Source organism: Aquarana catesbeiana, linkage group LG06 (assembly GCF_042186555.1).
Source record: "Aquarana catesbeiana isolate 2022-GZ linkage group LG06, ASM4218655v1, whole genome shotgun sequence".
NCBI lineage: Eukaryota > Metazoa > Chordata > Amphibia > Anura > Ranidae > Aquarana > Aquarana catesbeiana.
The window spans coordinates 35355041-35373808 of NC_133329.1; the positions used below are offsets into that span (position 1 = coordinate 35355041).

The 18768-nt window shown below is 45.5% G+C and overlaps 2 protein-coding genes across 3 annotated transcripts in view; both read left to right on the forward strand.

The window, feature by feature from the left end:
• LOC141148301 (perforin-1-like) overlaps nt 1–8633 on the forward strand; it is a 31242-nt gene extending 22609 nt beyond the window's left edge. For both annotated transcript variants that reach the window (XM_073635599.1, XM_073635598.1), the window contains exons 2-4: nt 3735–4294; nt 4657–5023; nt 7425–8633. In XM_073635599.1, coding sequence (XP_073491700.1) covers nt 3747–4294; nt 4657–5023; nt 7425–8153 — 1644 coding nt within the window. In that variant the 5' untranslated portion in view covers nt 3735–3746 and the 3' untranslated portion in view covers nt 8154–8633. The remainder of the gene's footprint in view (nt 1–3734; nt 4295–4656; nt 5024–7424) is intronic.
• Nucleotides 1–18768, forward strand: part of LOC141148300 (perforin-1-like) — a 63122-nt gene that overhangs the window by 19469 nt on the left and 24885 nt on the right. The gene's annotated exons all lie outside the window — the stretch shown is intronic.

Genomic DNA, 18768 nt, shown 5'->3' on the forward strand with positions numbered 1-18768 from the left:
CTTTACCTCTCTCACCAAGGCTCTTCTCCCCCGATAGCTCAGTTTGGCCGGACGGCCAGCTCTAGGAAGGGTTCTGGTCGTCCCAAACGTCTTCCATTTAAGGATTATGGAGGCCACTGTGCTCTTAGGAACCTTAAGTGCAGCAGAAATGTTTTTGTAACCTTGGCCAGATCTGTGCCTTGCCACAATTCTGTCTCTGAGCTCTTCAGGCAGTTCCTTTGACCTCATGATTGTCATTTTCTCTGACATGCACTGTGAGCTGTAAGATCTTATATAGACAGGTGTGTGGCTTTCCTAATCAAGTCCAGCCAGTATAATCAAACACAGCTGGACTAAAATGAAGGTGTACAATCATCTCCAGGATGATCAGAAGAAATGATCAGCACCTGAGTTAAATATATGAGTGTCACAGCAAAGGGTCTGAATACTTAGGACCATGTGATATTTCAGTTTTTCTTTTTTAATAAATCTGCAAAAATGTCAACAATTTTGTGTTTTTCTGTCAATATGTGGTGCTGTGTGTACATTAATGAGGAAAAAAAATGAACTTAAACGATTTTAGCAAATGGATGCATTATAACAAAGAGTGAAAAATTTAAGGGGGTCTGAATACTTTCCATCCTCACTGTGTGTGTGTATGTGTGTGTGTGTATATATATATATATATATATATATATGTCATTTTTATTTTTTTCATACTAGTAATGATGGGGATAAAAGACTCAAAGACTTAGACCCCTTTCACACTGGAGGTGTTTTTTTAGCGCCTGTAAAGCACCTGAAAAAACGCCTCTCATGTCACCCCAATGTGAAAGTTTGAGTGCTTTCACACTGGGGCGGAGCGCTTGCAGAACATTAGAAAATAGTCCTGCAAGCAGCATCTTTCGGGCGAATGAATGAGCAGCGCTGCCAAAACGCCTGAAAAGCGTTTTGACAGCGCCGCAACATGGATGCTTTTAACCCTTTATTCATCTGCTAGCATGGGTTTAAAGCTCCCCGCTAGCAGACAAAAAGCTGCGCTAAAACTAGTTACGCTTTACAGCTAACGCTGAGTGGCCACAGTGTGAAAGGGATCTTATAGCAGGACTGTGTTAGTGCTGCAAGCAGTCTGGTGTGGTATTTGTGGTATGGTGTGGTATTTTCAGCATTCACACATTGGAATTGCAGCAAATATAGTCTGTAAATATTGTTTGCCCCATTCGCACATAATGAATTTACATGTAATTTCAATGAAGGAACAGCTAGAGTAGCTCTGTTCCCTTGCAGTGTCCTCAGGAGTCACCCTTTAGTGCATTCTCCAGGTATCCTCCTTTATCTGAGGCAGAGAGACAGCTGCGGGCACACTCGGCTGCAGTATCCTCTCAAGAGATCTTCACCCCCCTCCATCCTCCTTAATACAGGACAGCACTCTCCCAGGAGGATACAGGCAGGCCGAAAAATCTCTCTTCCATCCAGCCCGCGACAGGTCCACACCACCCTACAATCCCTTCTCTACAAATTTAAAGGAGAACACACACACCATCAACTATCACATAGAACGCTTGAACGGGACTGGTATGGAACACAGAAAATCGTATTTCCTAGTTCAGGCCATTTTTTCCAACTAGCCATTAGGTTGATGTACATATTTTGGCCTACTGGCCCATAGAGACTGCGTCCTGGTTCTCAAAGTCTCTGATGTAGAGGTTATCCTCAACACGTCAGCCAATTCTAAACACCCGCCTCAATATGGGCTTATGATACTTTTAACCCATTTTTAATTTTTAAATTTCCATGTTATTTATATTTTGTTACCTGTTTGCATGATACGTAGTATTGGTATTATTCAATTGCTTTTATTTGCTTCTATTTTCATACGAATACATTTTATACGTTTTGATGTGAGCAATTGATCACACGCCCTTCATCCATCACTCTCCATATAGCATTCTCCAGGGATCAGACTACACAGGAATGTGCTGATACTGCCTGTGCCTACATGCACCAGCAGCTGAGATTACTACATAAAAAATAAATAAATAAACCTGGTATGCATGTGCATGGCTGCTGTTAGAATTAACAGGGCCCCATACAGCCTACTTGACAGGGCACCACCCGTCCAAAAATTACTGAGGACATAGATTTATCAGCCTCAGCTGCACAGATGAATGAATAGGAAGCACTCTGAGACTTCCTGTTCATTCACAAACACAGTTTATTATGCATTAGTGATGAATGGACACAGGAGTGATTGGTACCGATTGCTTACTGTGTTCATTTAGGAAAGGTCGGCCCTTTCCCCCTGCTATCCATCCTGAAACATCCCCCTGTGTGCCTGTATCAGTTGCCATTGGGGGAGGAGGGAAGCCAGAAGTGCTGTGGGGAAAAAGTGCACACGGGGGACCCGGACAGCAGATGGAAGGCGCACATGTGCTAGGACCAATCCCCCTGCAGTGCAGCCGCAAGGATAAAGAAGAGGATAAGCTAGCAGCGCTGCAAAGGGAAGCAGAAGAGGATCGTGTCTGCAATAAGTCAGTACAGCTGACCCTCCTGCTCAGCCCTTTTGAACTGATGGGACCTGGGCCCCGTACAGGAGGGCTGACTGTACTGCCTTATCAGCAGTCCTGTGCATGTGTGAGCAAGGCACAGTAGAACTGGTAGTCCTGCTGAGTAAGTCAGGGTAATAGTAGTGATGTAACGTGTGGCTTTCCTCAACAGGAAGTTTGAGGAAGTGGTGCATGCATAGTAAACAGGAGGGATAGGGGATTGAATGTGTGCACTCCAACAGAAGTCCATGGCCATGCAATTAAGAGGGCAAGGGTAACATGATCATTTCCTAAGAACACATCAGGTGCAGGAATCTGTTGCATCCTCAGCAATCATACATTCATTATATAGCCACATAAGCAAAGGCGCATGGATGGGGGCTGAAATTATTGCCCAAATATGGTCATACGGCAATATTTGGGCAATAACAGCGACCAAATATTGCCATGGCCATTTTTAGACGATGATGTCACCATTGTCTCCACCTCTTACCTTATATTGCATGTGCCCACCATCATGTTAGGGTGGCCTGATTTTTTTCTTTGGCTTATGTCGATCAACGTGATTTACAACAATCTACATCACGATGGATTTACATTGTAGGACATTTTTTTATATAAAAGGATTTATTGTGTGAAAAATTGAGTGTTTTTATTTACTGTTCACTTTTTTGGTGAATGAGTAGAGGATGTTATATTCCCCCTTACTCATTCACATTAGGGGTGGTATCTGTGTGTCCCCTTATTGTTAAAGTGAGCTATCAGATTCCCAAAGACTCCCCACGACTGCCGGGCCAGGGTTGTGGGGAAGAGGCCCTTCTTCTTCACATCAACATGGGGACAAGGTGCTATGCATGGGGTTCCCCCTTGAAAGCTGTACTAAGTACTTTTAAATTGCCAGTAAATTATCCAATCAGCAGGGAGGATGTGCTTTTATGATTGATATATGTGCAAATTTGAGTGAAGGCCAGAGCAATGCAATAAGCTATCTTCCTGTTTTCTCTCTGCGGAGTTGCTTCTCCATATACTACTTCAAGGAAACTGTTAGGGAATGGTAGCCCTATTGCCAGTTTCCAGTGGATTTTTTAAAGGAATATCCAGGAATATAAAAGAAAAAAAAAACCTGTAAAATAATTATGTATAGTAAATCATAAAGAGCATATCAATGGGGAATCTAACTTTGGTCTTGTTTTTATCTCTTTTCTGCAGGGTTAATTTTCAATGCAACTGAATATGTGGTATAGCCTGGTTCTTCTAAGCTTTGCCACCTCTACCTCCTGCCAAACAACCCCACTCAACTATGCCTGCAAATCTGCCAAAAAAACAATATGCGATAGACTTTATTTTGTCCCTGGGCACAATCTTCTTGGTCAAGGCTTTGATATTGTGACCATGAAGCAGACCAGGGCTCACCTGCTAGATCTTCAGACATTTTCTACACAGAACAACACCTGCACTGTCTGTAGAAACCCATATATGAAAACATATTGGCAAAAGCTTCCCCTTGCAATGGTGGACTGGAGTCCCCAGGCATTCTGTTCTCGGATTATCAGCAGTGAGGTATTCCGATCTTCTGCATCGCTGGCTGAGGAATCTGCATCTGATGTGAAGAATGACTGGAAAGCTGGTCTAGAGATCAGCCACAATGGGGCGACTGGCAACCTGGTAATGGCTGGTTCTCATTCCGAAGTAGCACAGTTTGGTAAGAGTAAGACCAGCACAGACCATTACAGCTTCATCAAGAACCATCTGAGCTGTGTCTATTACAGGTACGTCTTTGAATGTAACATATATTTTCATTATTAAACCAGTAAAATTTATGACAAAAAGTTCCTCCTCTCGCTACTTTAAAATACCTGTTTACCAGCTGCAAAATAATTTTGCTTCCAATAAAACAGATTTTGATAATTTGATCAGTATACAGTAGCAATATACTAATATATTGAGTCAGTAACTCAACTTCCCCAGTACCTATTAAAGCAGGTATGACAGAGTTGAAAAAACTCTGTGGGCATCATCCAAAATGCTATCTCTGTACAAAGCAAAAGGATACTCCTGAGACAAGTGTTAACATGATTGGAAAAATGTGTTTGTGTTTTTTCTTGAAGCTCTAAATGTGTCCCTTTACCAGCTTCCGACTTTCAGACCTTTCTCCACTGAGCAAAGATCTAAAACGGGCCTTGGGGTCTCTGCCACCGACTTATGATGCCAGCACTAAAGCTCACTACAAACGTCTAATTAGCATCTACGGCACTCATTATATCAGCCAAGCAGATGTAGGAGGCAAAGTGCAAGAGGTCAGCGCCATCAAGACCTGTCAAGTCACCATGGACGGCATGTCCATGTACGAGCTGAAGGATTGTCTTAGCATGGAGGCCTCAGTTTCTGTCATTGGGAAAGGTGGAGAAAATCCAACAGCTAGCGCCTGCAAGGAACTAAGCCAAAAATTCAACAGTGGGAAGAGTTTTCATCAGACGTTCAATGAGAAAAGTTGGGAGGTAAGTAATAAGTATAGTTGGAATATATATATATATATATATAATATATATATATATATATATTGTTTTTTTGTATTATGTTTATGGTACATATCATTAGGGCTGGATCTGTACTTCTTGCCCCATGGGTCAATTTCTTTTGACATCCCCTTGCTCCTCAACTGGCTAGGCTTAGTATCACACTAAAAGATGAGATGTCATAGACACACAAGATTGTGGAGAATAAAGGAGGCAGTGTGCCAACTCTACTTCAGTACACCTAGAACAAAGATCCAGAGGAGAAGGGCAAATTATCACTTATTTTCCTAGCAGTTCAGTTCTAGGTATACAGAGCCAGAGTGGGGGAACTGTAAGTACATAGTGTTGTCAAATATAGGGGTGATGACATACTTTTTTATTGTAAAATGAATTTTGGCAGCAACACAGTTCTTTACCAGAGAAATGGCATTTAATGGATCCCAGAACAGATGACAGAGTGTTTGCATATAATACAATGAACAGCAGCCTTCAGAGTCCCATTCAAAATACTTAGTCCTTTTATGTCATAGCAAGCATGGAGACACTACATCATCCAGCATTTATGTCCGATCTATAATATGCACCTAGGAAGCTTCCATTCATGTAAAAATGTACACTACATTTGAGACATGTGCCTCCATAAAGAACCTATTGACTTAAATGTAGGTGCAGCACTACCCCCCGTAAGGGACGCTGGTTATTGTGGTCATCTCCCACCCTTCACAGCCAGGCACACAAATTTCCAGTCACTCAGATACACGAACTTGCAGCTGTGTTTGTTTTTTTATTAGGGGAATTGATCTTGGATGGGGAAGGGTACATTGTGGATGCCCATTTGATCAATAAAACTCTGTAGGGACTATATACACTCATGTATATACATTCTCTCCTCGTCTACCTCCAGCACAAACTCGCTTGCAGACTATCACTCCCAGGACCAGCTGGCACAGATTTAAGACCCAGCACAATCACAGCTGGATCTGATTGAATGCCCTTTGCAGCCAGGGACCACGGGCCCCTATGGTGTAGCAAAATTTAAGTCTTTGGTGCTAGCTGCCCTATATGTGGCTACTGCTCCCAGTACCACCTCTTCAGGCTCTACCAGCCCTCCTGGCTGCAGCTGCCCCTTTCCACTGTCCGTGCCACCACAGTCCTCCTGACTGGCTTTGCACCCATCCCAGACTGCTCCATCCCAGTCCTCTCAGGCGTGCCTCCCAGTCCTCCTGACTGTGTCACTCATCAGCCCTCTTGGCTGTTCCTCCTGGAGACTTGCCCAGCAGTGTTCTCCCACTGTCCTCTCCTTGCTACCAGTGCCTTCTGGCCAGGACACCTTTGCGGGTTTTCAGAGGGTCCCATCCGTACCCCGAGCCCAGGCCCAAGGTCACCACCCCCCCCCCGCCAGACTGGGGAGCTCCCTCAAAGGCCACGACAGCCTAACACTCTATCTCCATCTTTCATCTGAACGCTCCTCCCCAGCTGGGCTGTCCCAGAGTATTTGAGGTGGTCTGCCCCCTGCCAGCCTAAATTAGGGATTGTTCAGGGCCCTCAGAATACTCCAGGCATCTCCACCACACTTCCCCTCCCATTTTTCTAGAAGGTTCCAGTACATTCTCGAAATAGGGGGGAGGTCTCAGTGATGCTGCTTGTAAGTCATCCAGCTCTCCCTGGATCTCTGCCCAACCCAGAAACAAAAAAACAGACCCTGCACACATTTACCTACTCTAAACACACAAAAAAATGATCTACACTTCTAGCACTAGAGGGTGCTACACAGGGCTATCTGATTGGCTGGTTTTACTCGCACCTTTGATCTTATGTGTGACAAATAATGTCTCTTGGTTAAAGTTGTTTAGATATTTACCACTCTTAATTAAGTAAACAAGTTACGCTTTGAAAAATGCTATTTACCATAAACAAGTACTCAGTAAATACCTAAGACCTCTTTTATATCATCATTAGATACTTCTTGTATTGCTTATGGCCAAATTGCATTCTTACCAAATTGCATTAACTCACCCCCTGGATCTTTATGACCCCTCTCAAGTCTAATCAGACAAATCTGCATTTTATAATTTTGTAGATAACCTCCTTTGACATGTTTCATTAGATAAACATCCATAAACAGGTCAGCCCACAAGTGCCAAGGTAAGGCATCAGCCTCTTGCATAAAATAAACATAGTTAAGAGTCATTACGCTACCATTCCGATGTGTAAAATGCAGCTATATAAAATACAATATATTTATATGTACAGAATATCCTACATAAATCTGCCTAAACATAGTAGAATATTGCACCAATAAAGCATCAATGTGGACTCAATACAATTGCTCCAACAGGGGGGCAGAACAGTAAGCAAAATAATGTTTCTTTGTGAATTTTAGGTAAGAGGAGGGAAGATCCAATATGAGCAGCTCTCTTTTGATGTAAAGAACGCAGATGCAGGCACTTTCAACACCTGGATGGAAAGCCTAAAGACTGACCCAGATATCATATCCTACTCTCTGGAGCCCATCCACAACCTGGTTGAAGTCAACAGACCTCAGAGACAAAGCCTACAGAAAGCCATCAGTGAATACATCTTGGAGAAAGCACTGCATAAGAGCTGCTCTTGCCCATCAGGTTCCCAGCAGAGTAGTGGTAAAGAGTGCAACTGTGTTTGTCCTACTGGTGGAGGCCAAAATAAAAACTGTTGCCCCGCAAAAAGGGGACTTTCCAAAGTAGTGGTCACTGCACAACGTGCCTCAAACCTTTGGGGTGACTACGGCACGAGCACTGATGCCTATGTAAAAATAAGTGCTGGACCGGGTCCTGGACTGGCTCTTGCTCGAACAGAGACCATATGGAACAATAATAATCCAAAATGGAACAAACGGTTTGATCTCGGAGTTTTGGAACTCAGTCCAGGATTTAGCTTGAAGGTAGAGGTTTGGGATGAGGATGATAAATATGATGATGACCTGCTTGGAAAATGTGAAAAAACAGTCAGCAGTGGTGTGAAGGACGAGGTTTGTTACTTTGAACATGGTAGTGTGACTTTTACAGTGAGTGTACAATGCCTCCCTCACCTGGCTGGGCCCCTTTGTAAGGACTATGCTCCTTCCACTAGTTAGACATGTGTTCTATAGTCCATCCACTTACTTAAAGAAGAACTCCAAACTCCAAAAACACTTTACATAGTTCGTTTGCGCTGCTACTATAGACTGATCTGTGTTCTAGGTATGAGACAGGAAGTCTTGGCTAACACCCGGAACACAGTGCAGTATGCTCTATGTGGCCTCAGCTACATACAGTTTTTACCACACGTCCTTCACTAACCTGTGAGGCCACTGGATATTTGTTTATTTGGGCCAAACAAACTATGTAAACTGTTTTGAAAGATGGAGCTCTTCTTTAAAGCTGATATCCAGCTTTCTGCAATGTTTAAATAGTTAATTTGGACCAAGCTTGTCCAAATGAAATATTCCCTTTTACTAACAGAGGCAGCGGCTGGAAGCGCTGTATAAACTGAAGGCAGACTCAGTTACATCAGTGCCAGATTTATTAGGGGCAAAAAGGGGCAACTGCCCCGGGCCCCTTTGAAAGAAAGGGCCCACCTCTATACAAAAATAATATAAAAAAATGATATAAAATATATAATAAAAATGTATTTCTTTTATTAAATTAATCTTGGGAATTAATATTTTGTCTGACATCATCTGTAAAAGTTTTTCCTCTGGAGTGGTAAATTGTATCATTTTTAAAAAAAAATTTTGGTAGCTCAAGCAAACCACACCTAGAGTTTTCACACTCTTAACCACTTGCCGCCATATCACGTACCTGTACGTCATTGGTTTCAAGTGGTTGTACCGGAGTGATACCTGCAGCTGCACCCAACACCCCGGTCCTGTTTTTTTACAGCTGACGGTCAGCTCTCTGGTAATAACGACCGATGCGGCTGTTATTACATGCAGCGGGAGGGGCCTTCTCCCCCCCCCCCGCCGCTCACCCAAGCTCTCCCATCCAACCAGGAGACCCGAGCGACCAGCCAGCATGTCCGCTGGCTGGCCAGAGAACCAAACAAAGCCAGAAACCGGCTTTGACCGGGTCTCAGATATAAAAATAACCCGGAAGCGATGACACTTCCGGTTTGCTCGGGAGCCAACAGCTACAGTTTTCAAAAACCAAAATTATTCAAAAACACAGATCTTGGCGTTTTGAATGCTTTCAAGTGCAGAAGAGGGGTTTGGGGTCTTATAGATCCCACACCCCTCCATAAAAAGTACCTGTCACTGACTATTACTGCCACAAGGGATGTTTACATTCCTTGTAACAGCAATACAAGTGATAAAAACATAATACTAATTAAAGTGACAGTGTAAAAAAAATAAATAAATAAGAAAACATTTTTTTTTTTTTAAAGAGCCCCATCCCTCCGTGTTTGCACGCCAATGTGAACGCATACGCAAGTCAGGACCACAAATTTAAAAGTGTTCTAACCACATATGTGAGGTATCACCGCGATCCTTAGAGCGAGCGCAATAATTCTAGCACTAGGCCTCCTCTGTAGCTCTAAACAGAATTTTTTTTTTTTTTAAGCTTCACCTGTGGAGATTTTTAAGTACCATAGTTTGTCGCTATTCCACAAGTGTGCACAATATTAAAGCATGACATGTTAGGTATCTTTTTTTTTTCGGCGTAACATCATCTTTCACATTTTTCCAAAAAAATTGCGTTTAAAAGACCGCTGTGCAAAACATAAAATATTGCAATCTCTGGGGGGTTCTAAGTCATTTTCTAGCAAAAAATACTGATTTTAATTTATAAGCAACAAATGTCAGAAAAAGGCCTGTTCTTGAAGTGGTTAAGGAAGGTAGCCTATGACTGCGCGTGTGTGTCTGTATGCGTGATCTCAGAATGACGTTGTTTCATGCATTTTGAAAATGTGTGACTGTCATTGAGAATGTAAACCAACTCTGTGTATTAAGGGGCCCTCGAACCTGAAGGGCCCCGGGCCCCACAAGGTCTAAATCTGGCACAGAATTACATACAGTATATAGCGCTGCATTTTGACAGTGGGATGGGAACTTTCTGTCCCATTCTCAGAACAAAACGGAGTCAGGCTGAGCACTGCTTAGCCATTCACAGGGACCAGTGGCAGTCCATCCATAAGGGGCGCAGGGGCACTGCCCCCCCAATCCATGTGCCCGGTCCTGAGACACGATTGGCCAGGGAGTCTTAGGATTCCTGTTCGGCTGGGAGGAGAAGCAATGTCTGTTTGGCCTGGAGGAGAAGCCCTGGCTCTTCCCTCGGCTGGAGCGAAGAGCAGCAGCCCTACCCTTCATCCTCAATCCTCATCATCTCCTAAGGTAAGGCCGCCTTCCTGTCCATACCCAGGGGGTGGCTTTGGTGTGAGTGAGGGGGGGTTTGTTTACCGCCCCCAAAATGTTGAGCACCAGCCGCCACTGACAGGAACTTTTTTATTCTATGAATGAATACAAAGCTTCTATTCATTGGCTAAGGCAAGGAGGCGGGCGGATGATGTCAGGATCTCCAACTCAGCCAATCAGAGGAAGCTTTGTCTTCATTTATAGAATAGAGAGTTACTTCTGAGTGGCTGAGCAGCTGTCACACTGTAAATATAGGCGTAACACATTCCAAAAGGTTTTAAAGGCTAAGTTCAACCTTAAAAAATAAAAATAAATTAAATGTACATGTTTTGTAGGTAAAAAAAGCTAATTTATTATTTCCCCCCCCAGAGGCCTGTATTGCACCCACAATCTGTATAATGCAGTTTCAGTGTCAGGCTCCTGGAGACACAGCCTACAACTCTCTGCATGGATGTAGCATAAGGGGTTGCAGGGGTCACAATCGTAACCCCACCCCTAGCTCCAGGGGGTCCCTGCAGCCTCCCTGTCATATTATCATATCCTCCACAAAGTCCAGCTCCGATCTGCCCTAGGGCCCCACAGCCACGCTCCAGTACTGGGCTTCTACTTTGCCTTCCACAGTCCACACCCCTCCAATCTCATTGGCTGGGGAGAAGCTGTGAGGCATTTCCTGAATGGAGAGGAGCATGGGGTTATAACAGCCCAGGATGAGGAAGTGTCTGTGCTGTGTGCTGGCAACATTGAATGGTAACCGTGCTTAGCGAGGCAAGGAGGAGGAGAGTGCCATCCTATAGCCACGATGGGACCGAGATAAGACACCGCTCAGTGTCTCCTAGTCACCAGCTGGGATTCTCTGTACCCCCCTACCCGGGGATGTCTGCTTACCCCACTTCTCTGACAACTGGGGAAAAGACACACACCTCCGGAAGGTGACCTTCTGCAGCCAAAAAAAACTAGGAAAACTTACTGACTCGAGTATAAGCCTAGGGTGAGAAATGTGCAGCTACTGTAAGTGGAAAAGAGGGTCAACAATGCTCATTTGCAGCCTCACTATGCCCATTTGCAGCCATAGGTCCCCCGAACTTCAAACTCGGTAGTTAAGGGTTTCTAGCTGCCCCCTAGCTACAGCCAAAAATTTGGGGTCTCTGGACCCAAAAGGTCCAGAAATTACATTGCTGCAGGTGGACACAGTTGACTGAATTTTGGGCCCTGTATCTTGGGGTCACTTGGTGCTAGGAACCACAAGTTTGGTGTGCAAACCCAGTGGAACTAGCACTACAACATATCCAAAGCTGGGGTTCCTAGCACCAAGTGGCCCCGATATACGGGGCCCCAAATTTGGTTCAGAAAATGTCATTCTCTGCTGCAGAAAAGTGTTTGACTCGAGTATAAGCTGAGCGGGGCATTTTCAGCACAAAAAAAGTGCTGAAAAACTTGGCTTATACTCGAGTATATACGGTATACAGAAATTAAATACATAAAAAGGTAGATGTTTTACCAACCCCTCCCCCTCCCCCAAAGTTTTTCTAGTTCTGTAGCTAGCTCAAGTAGCTAGTTGACACCACTTAGTTATCAAATACAGGAGTTTTCTCTCTCTGCCTCCAACTTGCAGGCTGCATAAAAAAAGGGAACATCAGCAAACTGATGTGATCCCACCCCAAACTCGCTCATCCATGTCCTTATAGAAGGATCATCATTTCTCATTCTTGCTTTGCCAATGAAAATGATTTGCTAAAAAAAAAAAAAAAAAAAAAAAAAACACTATTTTACCGAGCTCAGTGGCTCAAGCTAACATTTATACACACAAAGCAAATGAATCGGAGCAGTTGAAGTAGAACTGTAGCCAGGCTATAGACATTACATTGTTTACATATGCTAACAAGCAGTATAATGCTTTAAAACTAGCCCTTACTGACCTCTCTAGTTGCAGGTATTATGGAGTAATTCATCTTCAAAGGTCTGAGCAAAAATACTTTCACTTTCATTTTCACTAGATTATTTTAAATTATTATTATTGGAAGCACAATTTTTTGAATTCCCTCCCGCATCTTCCCCCAGAAGTGAGTTTCCATCCTTCTTTGTAATGTGAACACAAAGCAGGCACACAGGAAGAGGAGGGGAGAGCAGAGTGCTGATATCTAACTCAAACAACATCACTAGATCTCTTGTGAAATTTGCAGAAAAATTACCCCACAGCATCTGCAGCTGGAGAGGTTAGTGGCACTTAAATATCCCCAAATCACCTTCAATCTGCTGCAATTCTTCCTGCTGTGTTTGTAAAATTTCAGCACTCCCCTTACACTGTTGTAATTGGTCTTTATAGTAATAGAGTATTTGTACATGAGATAGCTGTGATTGGTTCAAAGCAATCATAAGGTATGGAACAACTCTGATTGGCTCTGTACATTGTGATTGTGTCCAGAGCTGTCCAATGATTACTTGCTGGTCCTGGCCACCTGTATGTGTAAAACTTTATTACAGAAAACAGCATGTACCTCTCCAGTGTTTTAGTATACAGCGGTATTGAGGTGGTAAAAAGCTTATTTATTGCTTGCTAGAAATATGTTAATAATGATACACTATATTACTATTAGTATTGGGACGCCGGCCTTTACACGCACATGAACTTTAACCACTTCAGCCCCGGACCATTTGGCTGCCCAAAGACCAGAGCACTTTTTGCGATTCGGCACTGCGTCCTTTTAACTGACAATTGCACGGCCGTGCGACGTTGCTCCCAAACAAAATTAATGTCCTTTTTTTCCCACAAATAGAGATTTCTTTTGGTGGTATTTGATCACCTCTGCGGTTTTTATTTTTTGCGCTATAAACAAAACAATAGCAACAATTTTGAAAAAACAACAATATTTTTTACTTTTCGCTATAATAAATATCCCCAAAAAATATATAAAAAAACATTTTTTGTTCCTCAGTTTAGGCTGATACATATTCTTTTACATATTTTTGGTAAAAAAAAAATCACAATTAGCATTTATTGATTGGTTTGCGCAAAAGTTATAGTGTCTACAAAATAGGGGATAGTTTTATGGCATTTTTATTAATAATTTTTTTTTTAGTAATGGTGATGATCAGCGATTTTTATCTGGACTGCGACATTATGGCAGACAGATTGGACACTTTTGATGCCATTTTGGGACCACAAAAAGGCATTGATTACTGTGTAAATGTGACTGGCAGTGAAGGGGTTAACCAGTAGGGGGCGCTGAAGGGGTTAAGTGTGTCCTAGGCACGTTTGTGAGGTCAGGCACTGATGTGGACGAGAAGGCCTGGGTCGCAGTCTCTGCATTGAGTGAAGGCCAGTCAAGTTCCTCCACCCCAAACTCGCTCATCCATGTCTTTATGGACCTTGCTTTGTGCACTGGTGTGCAGTCATGTTGGAACCGAAAGGGGCCATCCCCAAACTGTTCCCACAAAGTTGGGAGCATGAAATTGTCTAAGATGTCTTGATATGCTGACGCCTTAACAGTTCCCTTAACTGGAACTAAAGGGCCAAGCCCAACGCCTGAAAAACAACCCCACACCATAATCCCCCCTCCACCAAATGATTTAGACCAGTGCACAAAGCAAGGTCCATTAAGACATTGATGAGCGAGTTTGGGGTGAAGGAACTTGACTGGTCTGCACAGAGTCCTGACCTCAACCCGATAGAACACCTTTGGGATGAATTAGAGTAGAGACTGCGAGGCCAGGCCAGGCCAGGCCTTCTTATCCAACATCAGTGCTTGACCTTACAAATGCGCTTCTGGAAGAATGGTCAAACATTCCCATAGACACACTTCTAAACCTTGTGGACGGCCTTCCCAGAAGAGTTGAAGCTGCAAAGGGCGGGCCAACTCAATATTGAACCCTACGGACTAAGACTGGGATGTCATTAAAGTTCATGTGTGTGTAAAGGCAGGCATCCCAATACTTTTAGTAATATAGTGTATAATTATTAACATATTTCTAACAAGCAATAAATAAGCTTTTTACTTTACTTTTAGTACTATATTGTGTATGTTAATAATTATATGAGAGATAGTCTGAAGGTAAACAGCTGCTGTGCTCTCTCTTTAGTGCTTTGTGACATCACCCTGTATTAAATGTTTATTTGTAGAACAAGGCTTTTGTATTAAAAAATTAAATCTATATAGTGAAAAGTGTCCATTGGATTTGAAGATATCAATGTATCTGAACACCATATAAATGATCACATTTGGACATATTTTTTTAAATCTGTATGCTTTGAATGACCAGAATTTGTCTTTCTTGCTTTGCCAATAAAAAAGGATTAATAAATAAAACTGCCTGTGCAATGTAAGGTGTATTCCTTCTCTGTGTCTGATATAATCATATGATATCAATTACTAACTCCCCTTTACAGCTCTCTTCATGCAGGAACACGGAGAGGAGAAGTGCTGGGCTGCCAAGTGTCTGATTACTCAAAGTCTATAAGGAGCCCAAACTTTTCTTTTTTAGAACCCTTGTCAGGTTTACTATCTGGAGCTCCCCAAGAGAGATTTCCTATTACTTCCTGTTCTGTGGACAATTTTTTACTAGACAGGAAGTGAAGGAAAATCTGTGACTATAAAAAAGCTGTAAAAAAAAAAAAAAGAAAGAAAATTAAGATAAATCAAATGAGCTCCACCCTCACTTCAAAATATCATATATTTGGGAAACAATAATGAAAACTTCAGGTCTTTCACTCTCTAACACTAATTGGAAATACAAAAAAATAAATAACCCTTTATCATTACTTACTTATCAAAATGCACTGATCACCCATAGCCTTATGACTACTTACCTAATATTGAGTAGGTCCCCCTTTTGCCACCAAAGCAGGCCTGACCCATAGAGGCATGCAGTGATGTCACTAGGGATAGTGTCACCTGGTGCGGTAAAACATGGTGTCTGTCCCCCCACAATCATTTTTTAAATCTGCGGGAATGAGGGAGGGGAGAGAAAGAGATGGCAGAGAGTGAGAGTGTCAGGGGGCAAGGAGAGAGAAAAAGAGAGGGCAGAGAGATAGAAGGGGGAGAGAGAGGACAAAGGAGAGAGGGGGTAGGGAGGGAGAGAGAGGGGGGCAGGGAGAGAGAGAATGAGAGGGGAACAGGGAGAGAGGGGGGAGAGAGAGGGGCAGGAGAGAGGGGAAGGGAGAGGGAGAGAGAGAGGGGAGTAGAGATAGGGGAGAGGGGGAGATGGGGGGAGAGAGAGAGAGGGGGAGTGAGAGAGAGGGAGGAAAAAGAGGGGGAGAGAGGGGGAGAGAGAGAGGGGCAGGAGAGAGGGGAAGGGAGAGGGAGAGAGAGGGAAGAGAGAGAGGGGAGTAGAGATAGGGGAGAGGGGGAGATGGGAGAGAGAGAGGGGGGCGAGGGAGAGGGGGGAGAGGGAGTGAGAGAGAGAGAGAGAGAGAGGGAGTGAGAGAGAGAAGGGAGAAGGAGAAAGACAGAGAGACAGAGGGGGAGGGGGAGGGAGAGGGGGAGAGAGAGGGGAGATGGAGAGAGAGAAAAAGGGAGGGGAGAGGGGGGAGAGAGGGGGAGGGGGGAGAGAGGGGGGAGAGGGGTAGAGAGAGAGAGAGAGGGAGAGTGCAAGAGAAAAAGGGGGGAGAAAGAGGGGGGAGAGAGAGAGAGAGAGAGAGAAAGGGGCAGAGGGGTGGAGAGGGGTGGAGAGAATGGGGGAGAGAGAATGGGGGAGAGAGAGAAGGATTGGGAGAGAGAGGGGGAGAGAGAGGGGGAGAGGGAGGGAGAGAAAGAGAGGGACGAGAGGGGGGGAAGGAAGAGGGAGAGAGAGGGAGAGAGAGGGGGGATAGAGAGGGAGAGAGATAGGGGAGTAGAGAGAGAGAGGGGGGAGAGGGGTAGAGAGAGGGGAGAGAGAGCGAGAGAGAAAGGGGGAGAAAGAGGGGGAAAAGAGAGAGAGAGAGAGAGGGGCTGAGGGATGGAGAGAGGGGGAGAGGGAGAGAGAATGGGGGAGAGAGAAGGGAGAGAAGGATTGGGAGAGAGAGAGAGAATGGGGGAGAGAGGGGGAGGGGGAGAGGGAGGGGAGAGGGAGGGAGGGAGAGAAAGAGAGGGGCAAGAGAGAGGGGAAGGGAGAGGGAGAGAGAGAGGGGGAGAGAGAGAGGGGGAGATAGAGAGGTGGGAGAGAGAGGGAGGAGAGAGAGGGGGGAGATAGAGAGAGAGGGGGGAGGGAGTGAAAGAGAGATGGGGAGAGGAAGAGAGAGAGAGGGGGGAGGGAGAGAAAGAGAGAGAGAGGGGGGAGAGAGAAAGATAGAGAGAAAGAGGGAGAGGGGTAGAGAGAGAGGGGGGAGAGAGCGTGAGAGAAAGGGGGAGAAAGAGGGGGAGGGGAGAGAGAGAGAGAGAGAGAGAGAGAGAGAGAGAGAGAGAGGGGCGGGAGAGAGGGGAAGGGAGAGGGAGTGAGAGGGGGAGAGAGAGAGGGGAGAGGGGGAGAGGGAGAGAGAGGGGGAGGGAGAGAGAGGGGGAGAGGGAGTGAGAGAGAGATGGGGACAGGGGGGAGAGGGAGAGAGAGAGAAAGAGAGAGAGGAGAGGGGGAGAAAGAGAGAAAGAGAAAGAAAGGGGGAGGGGGTGGAGAGGGGAAAGAGAGAGAGGGAGGGGCGGGGGGGAGAGAGAGAGAGGGCAGGGAGAGAGAATGAGAGGTGAACAGGTAGAGAGAGAGGGCAGTGAGAGAGAGCGAGAGAAGGGAGAGAAGGGCGAGACAGAGGGGACAGGGAGAGAGAGGGGGCAGGGAGAAAGCGAGAGGGCAAAGAGAGAGGGAGCAGAGAGAGATAGAGAGATAGGGCAGGGAGAGAGAGGGGAGAGAGAAAGGACAGAGAGAGAGCGGGTGCAGGGGGAGAGAGAAGGGGGTACCCTAAGAGAAGGGGGCAGAGTCTGGTCAGTGCTCACTCACTTGGATGGTTCCCGGGGGCTCACTGGTTTCAATGTGGCTGTTGACTTGTTTCATCTTTCTGCCTCCACATCCCCTTTACAGACGGAGCACACAGACAGGCATCATTGTAACAAGAGATACAATGAGGCAGTGGCGGATGGTGCTCAAAATTTTTTTGGGGGGCACAAACAAACTGAAAAAAAAAAAAACATTATGCGCAGCCACTTTGCCCATCAAGCGCAGCCACTTTGCCCATCAAACGCAGCCACTGTGCCATTAAATGCAGCTACTGTACCCATCAATTACTGCTAGTGTGCCCATCAATTGCCGCCACTGTACCCATCAATTGCCGCAAGTGTGCCCCATCAATTGCTGCCAGTGTGCCCATCAATTGCCGCCACTGTGCCCATCAATTGCTGCCAGCGTGCCCATCAATTGCCGCCACTATGCCCATCAATTGCTGCCAGTGTGCCCAATTTCCGCCACTGTGCCCCATCAATTGCTGCCAGTGTGCCCCATCAATTGCCGCCAGTGTGCCCCATCATGTGCCGCCAGTGTGCCCCATCATGTGCCGCCAGTGTGCCCCATCAATTGCCGCCAGTGTGCCCCATCAATTGCCGCCAGTGTGCCCCATCATGTGCCGCCAGTGTGCCCCATCATGTGCCGCCAGTGTGCCCCATCAATTGCCGCCAGTGTGCCCCATCAATTGCTGCCAGTGTGCCCCATCAATTGCTGCCCGTGTGCCCATCAATTGCCGCCACTGTGCCCATCAATTGCTGCTAGTGTGCCCATCAATTGCTGCCAGTGTGCCCATCAATTGCCGCCACTATGCCCATCAATTGCTGCCAGTGTGCCCATCAATTTCCACCACTGTGCCCCATCAATTGCTGCCAGTGTGCCCCTTCAATTGCCGCCAGTGTGCCCCATCAATTGCCGCCAGTGTGCCCCATCATTTGCTGCCAGTGTGCCCCATCAATTGCTGCCAGTGTGCCCCTTCAATTGCCGCCAGTGTGCCCCATCAATTGCCGCCAGTGTGCCCCATCATTTGCTGCCAGTGTGCCCCATCAATTGCTGCCAGTGTGCCCCATCAATTGCCGCCAGTGTGCCCATCAATTTCCGCCACTGTGCCCCATCAATTGCCCGACACTTACCTGTCTTGGCACTGTACTCCACACTCTGAGTCCTCACGTCTTCTCCTGTCCTCTTCCCGTCCTTTTCCCGTCCTCTGCTATGATTGGACGCCTGATAGGCATCCAATCACAGTACCTGTCGCTGTAGCCAATCAGGTGACAGGGTAACCAGACCCGAGCATCCTGATTGGCTGGATGGATCAGTGTTAGGGAAGCGATGTATTCGCTTCCCTAACACAACACTAAGTAAACAGCGAACGCACAGCATTGCGCCCGCTGTTTACCAATTTGAAAGTCTATTAGAGTCTATAGCTCTAATCAGGATGCCTATTAGAGCCGACAGCTCTAATCAG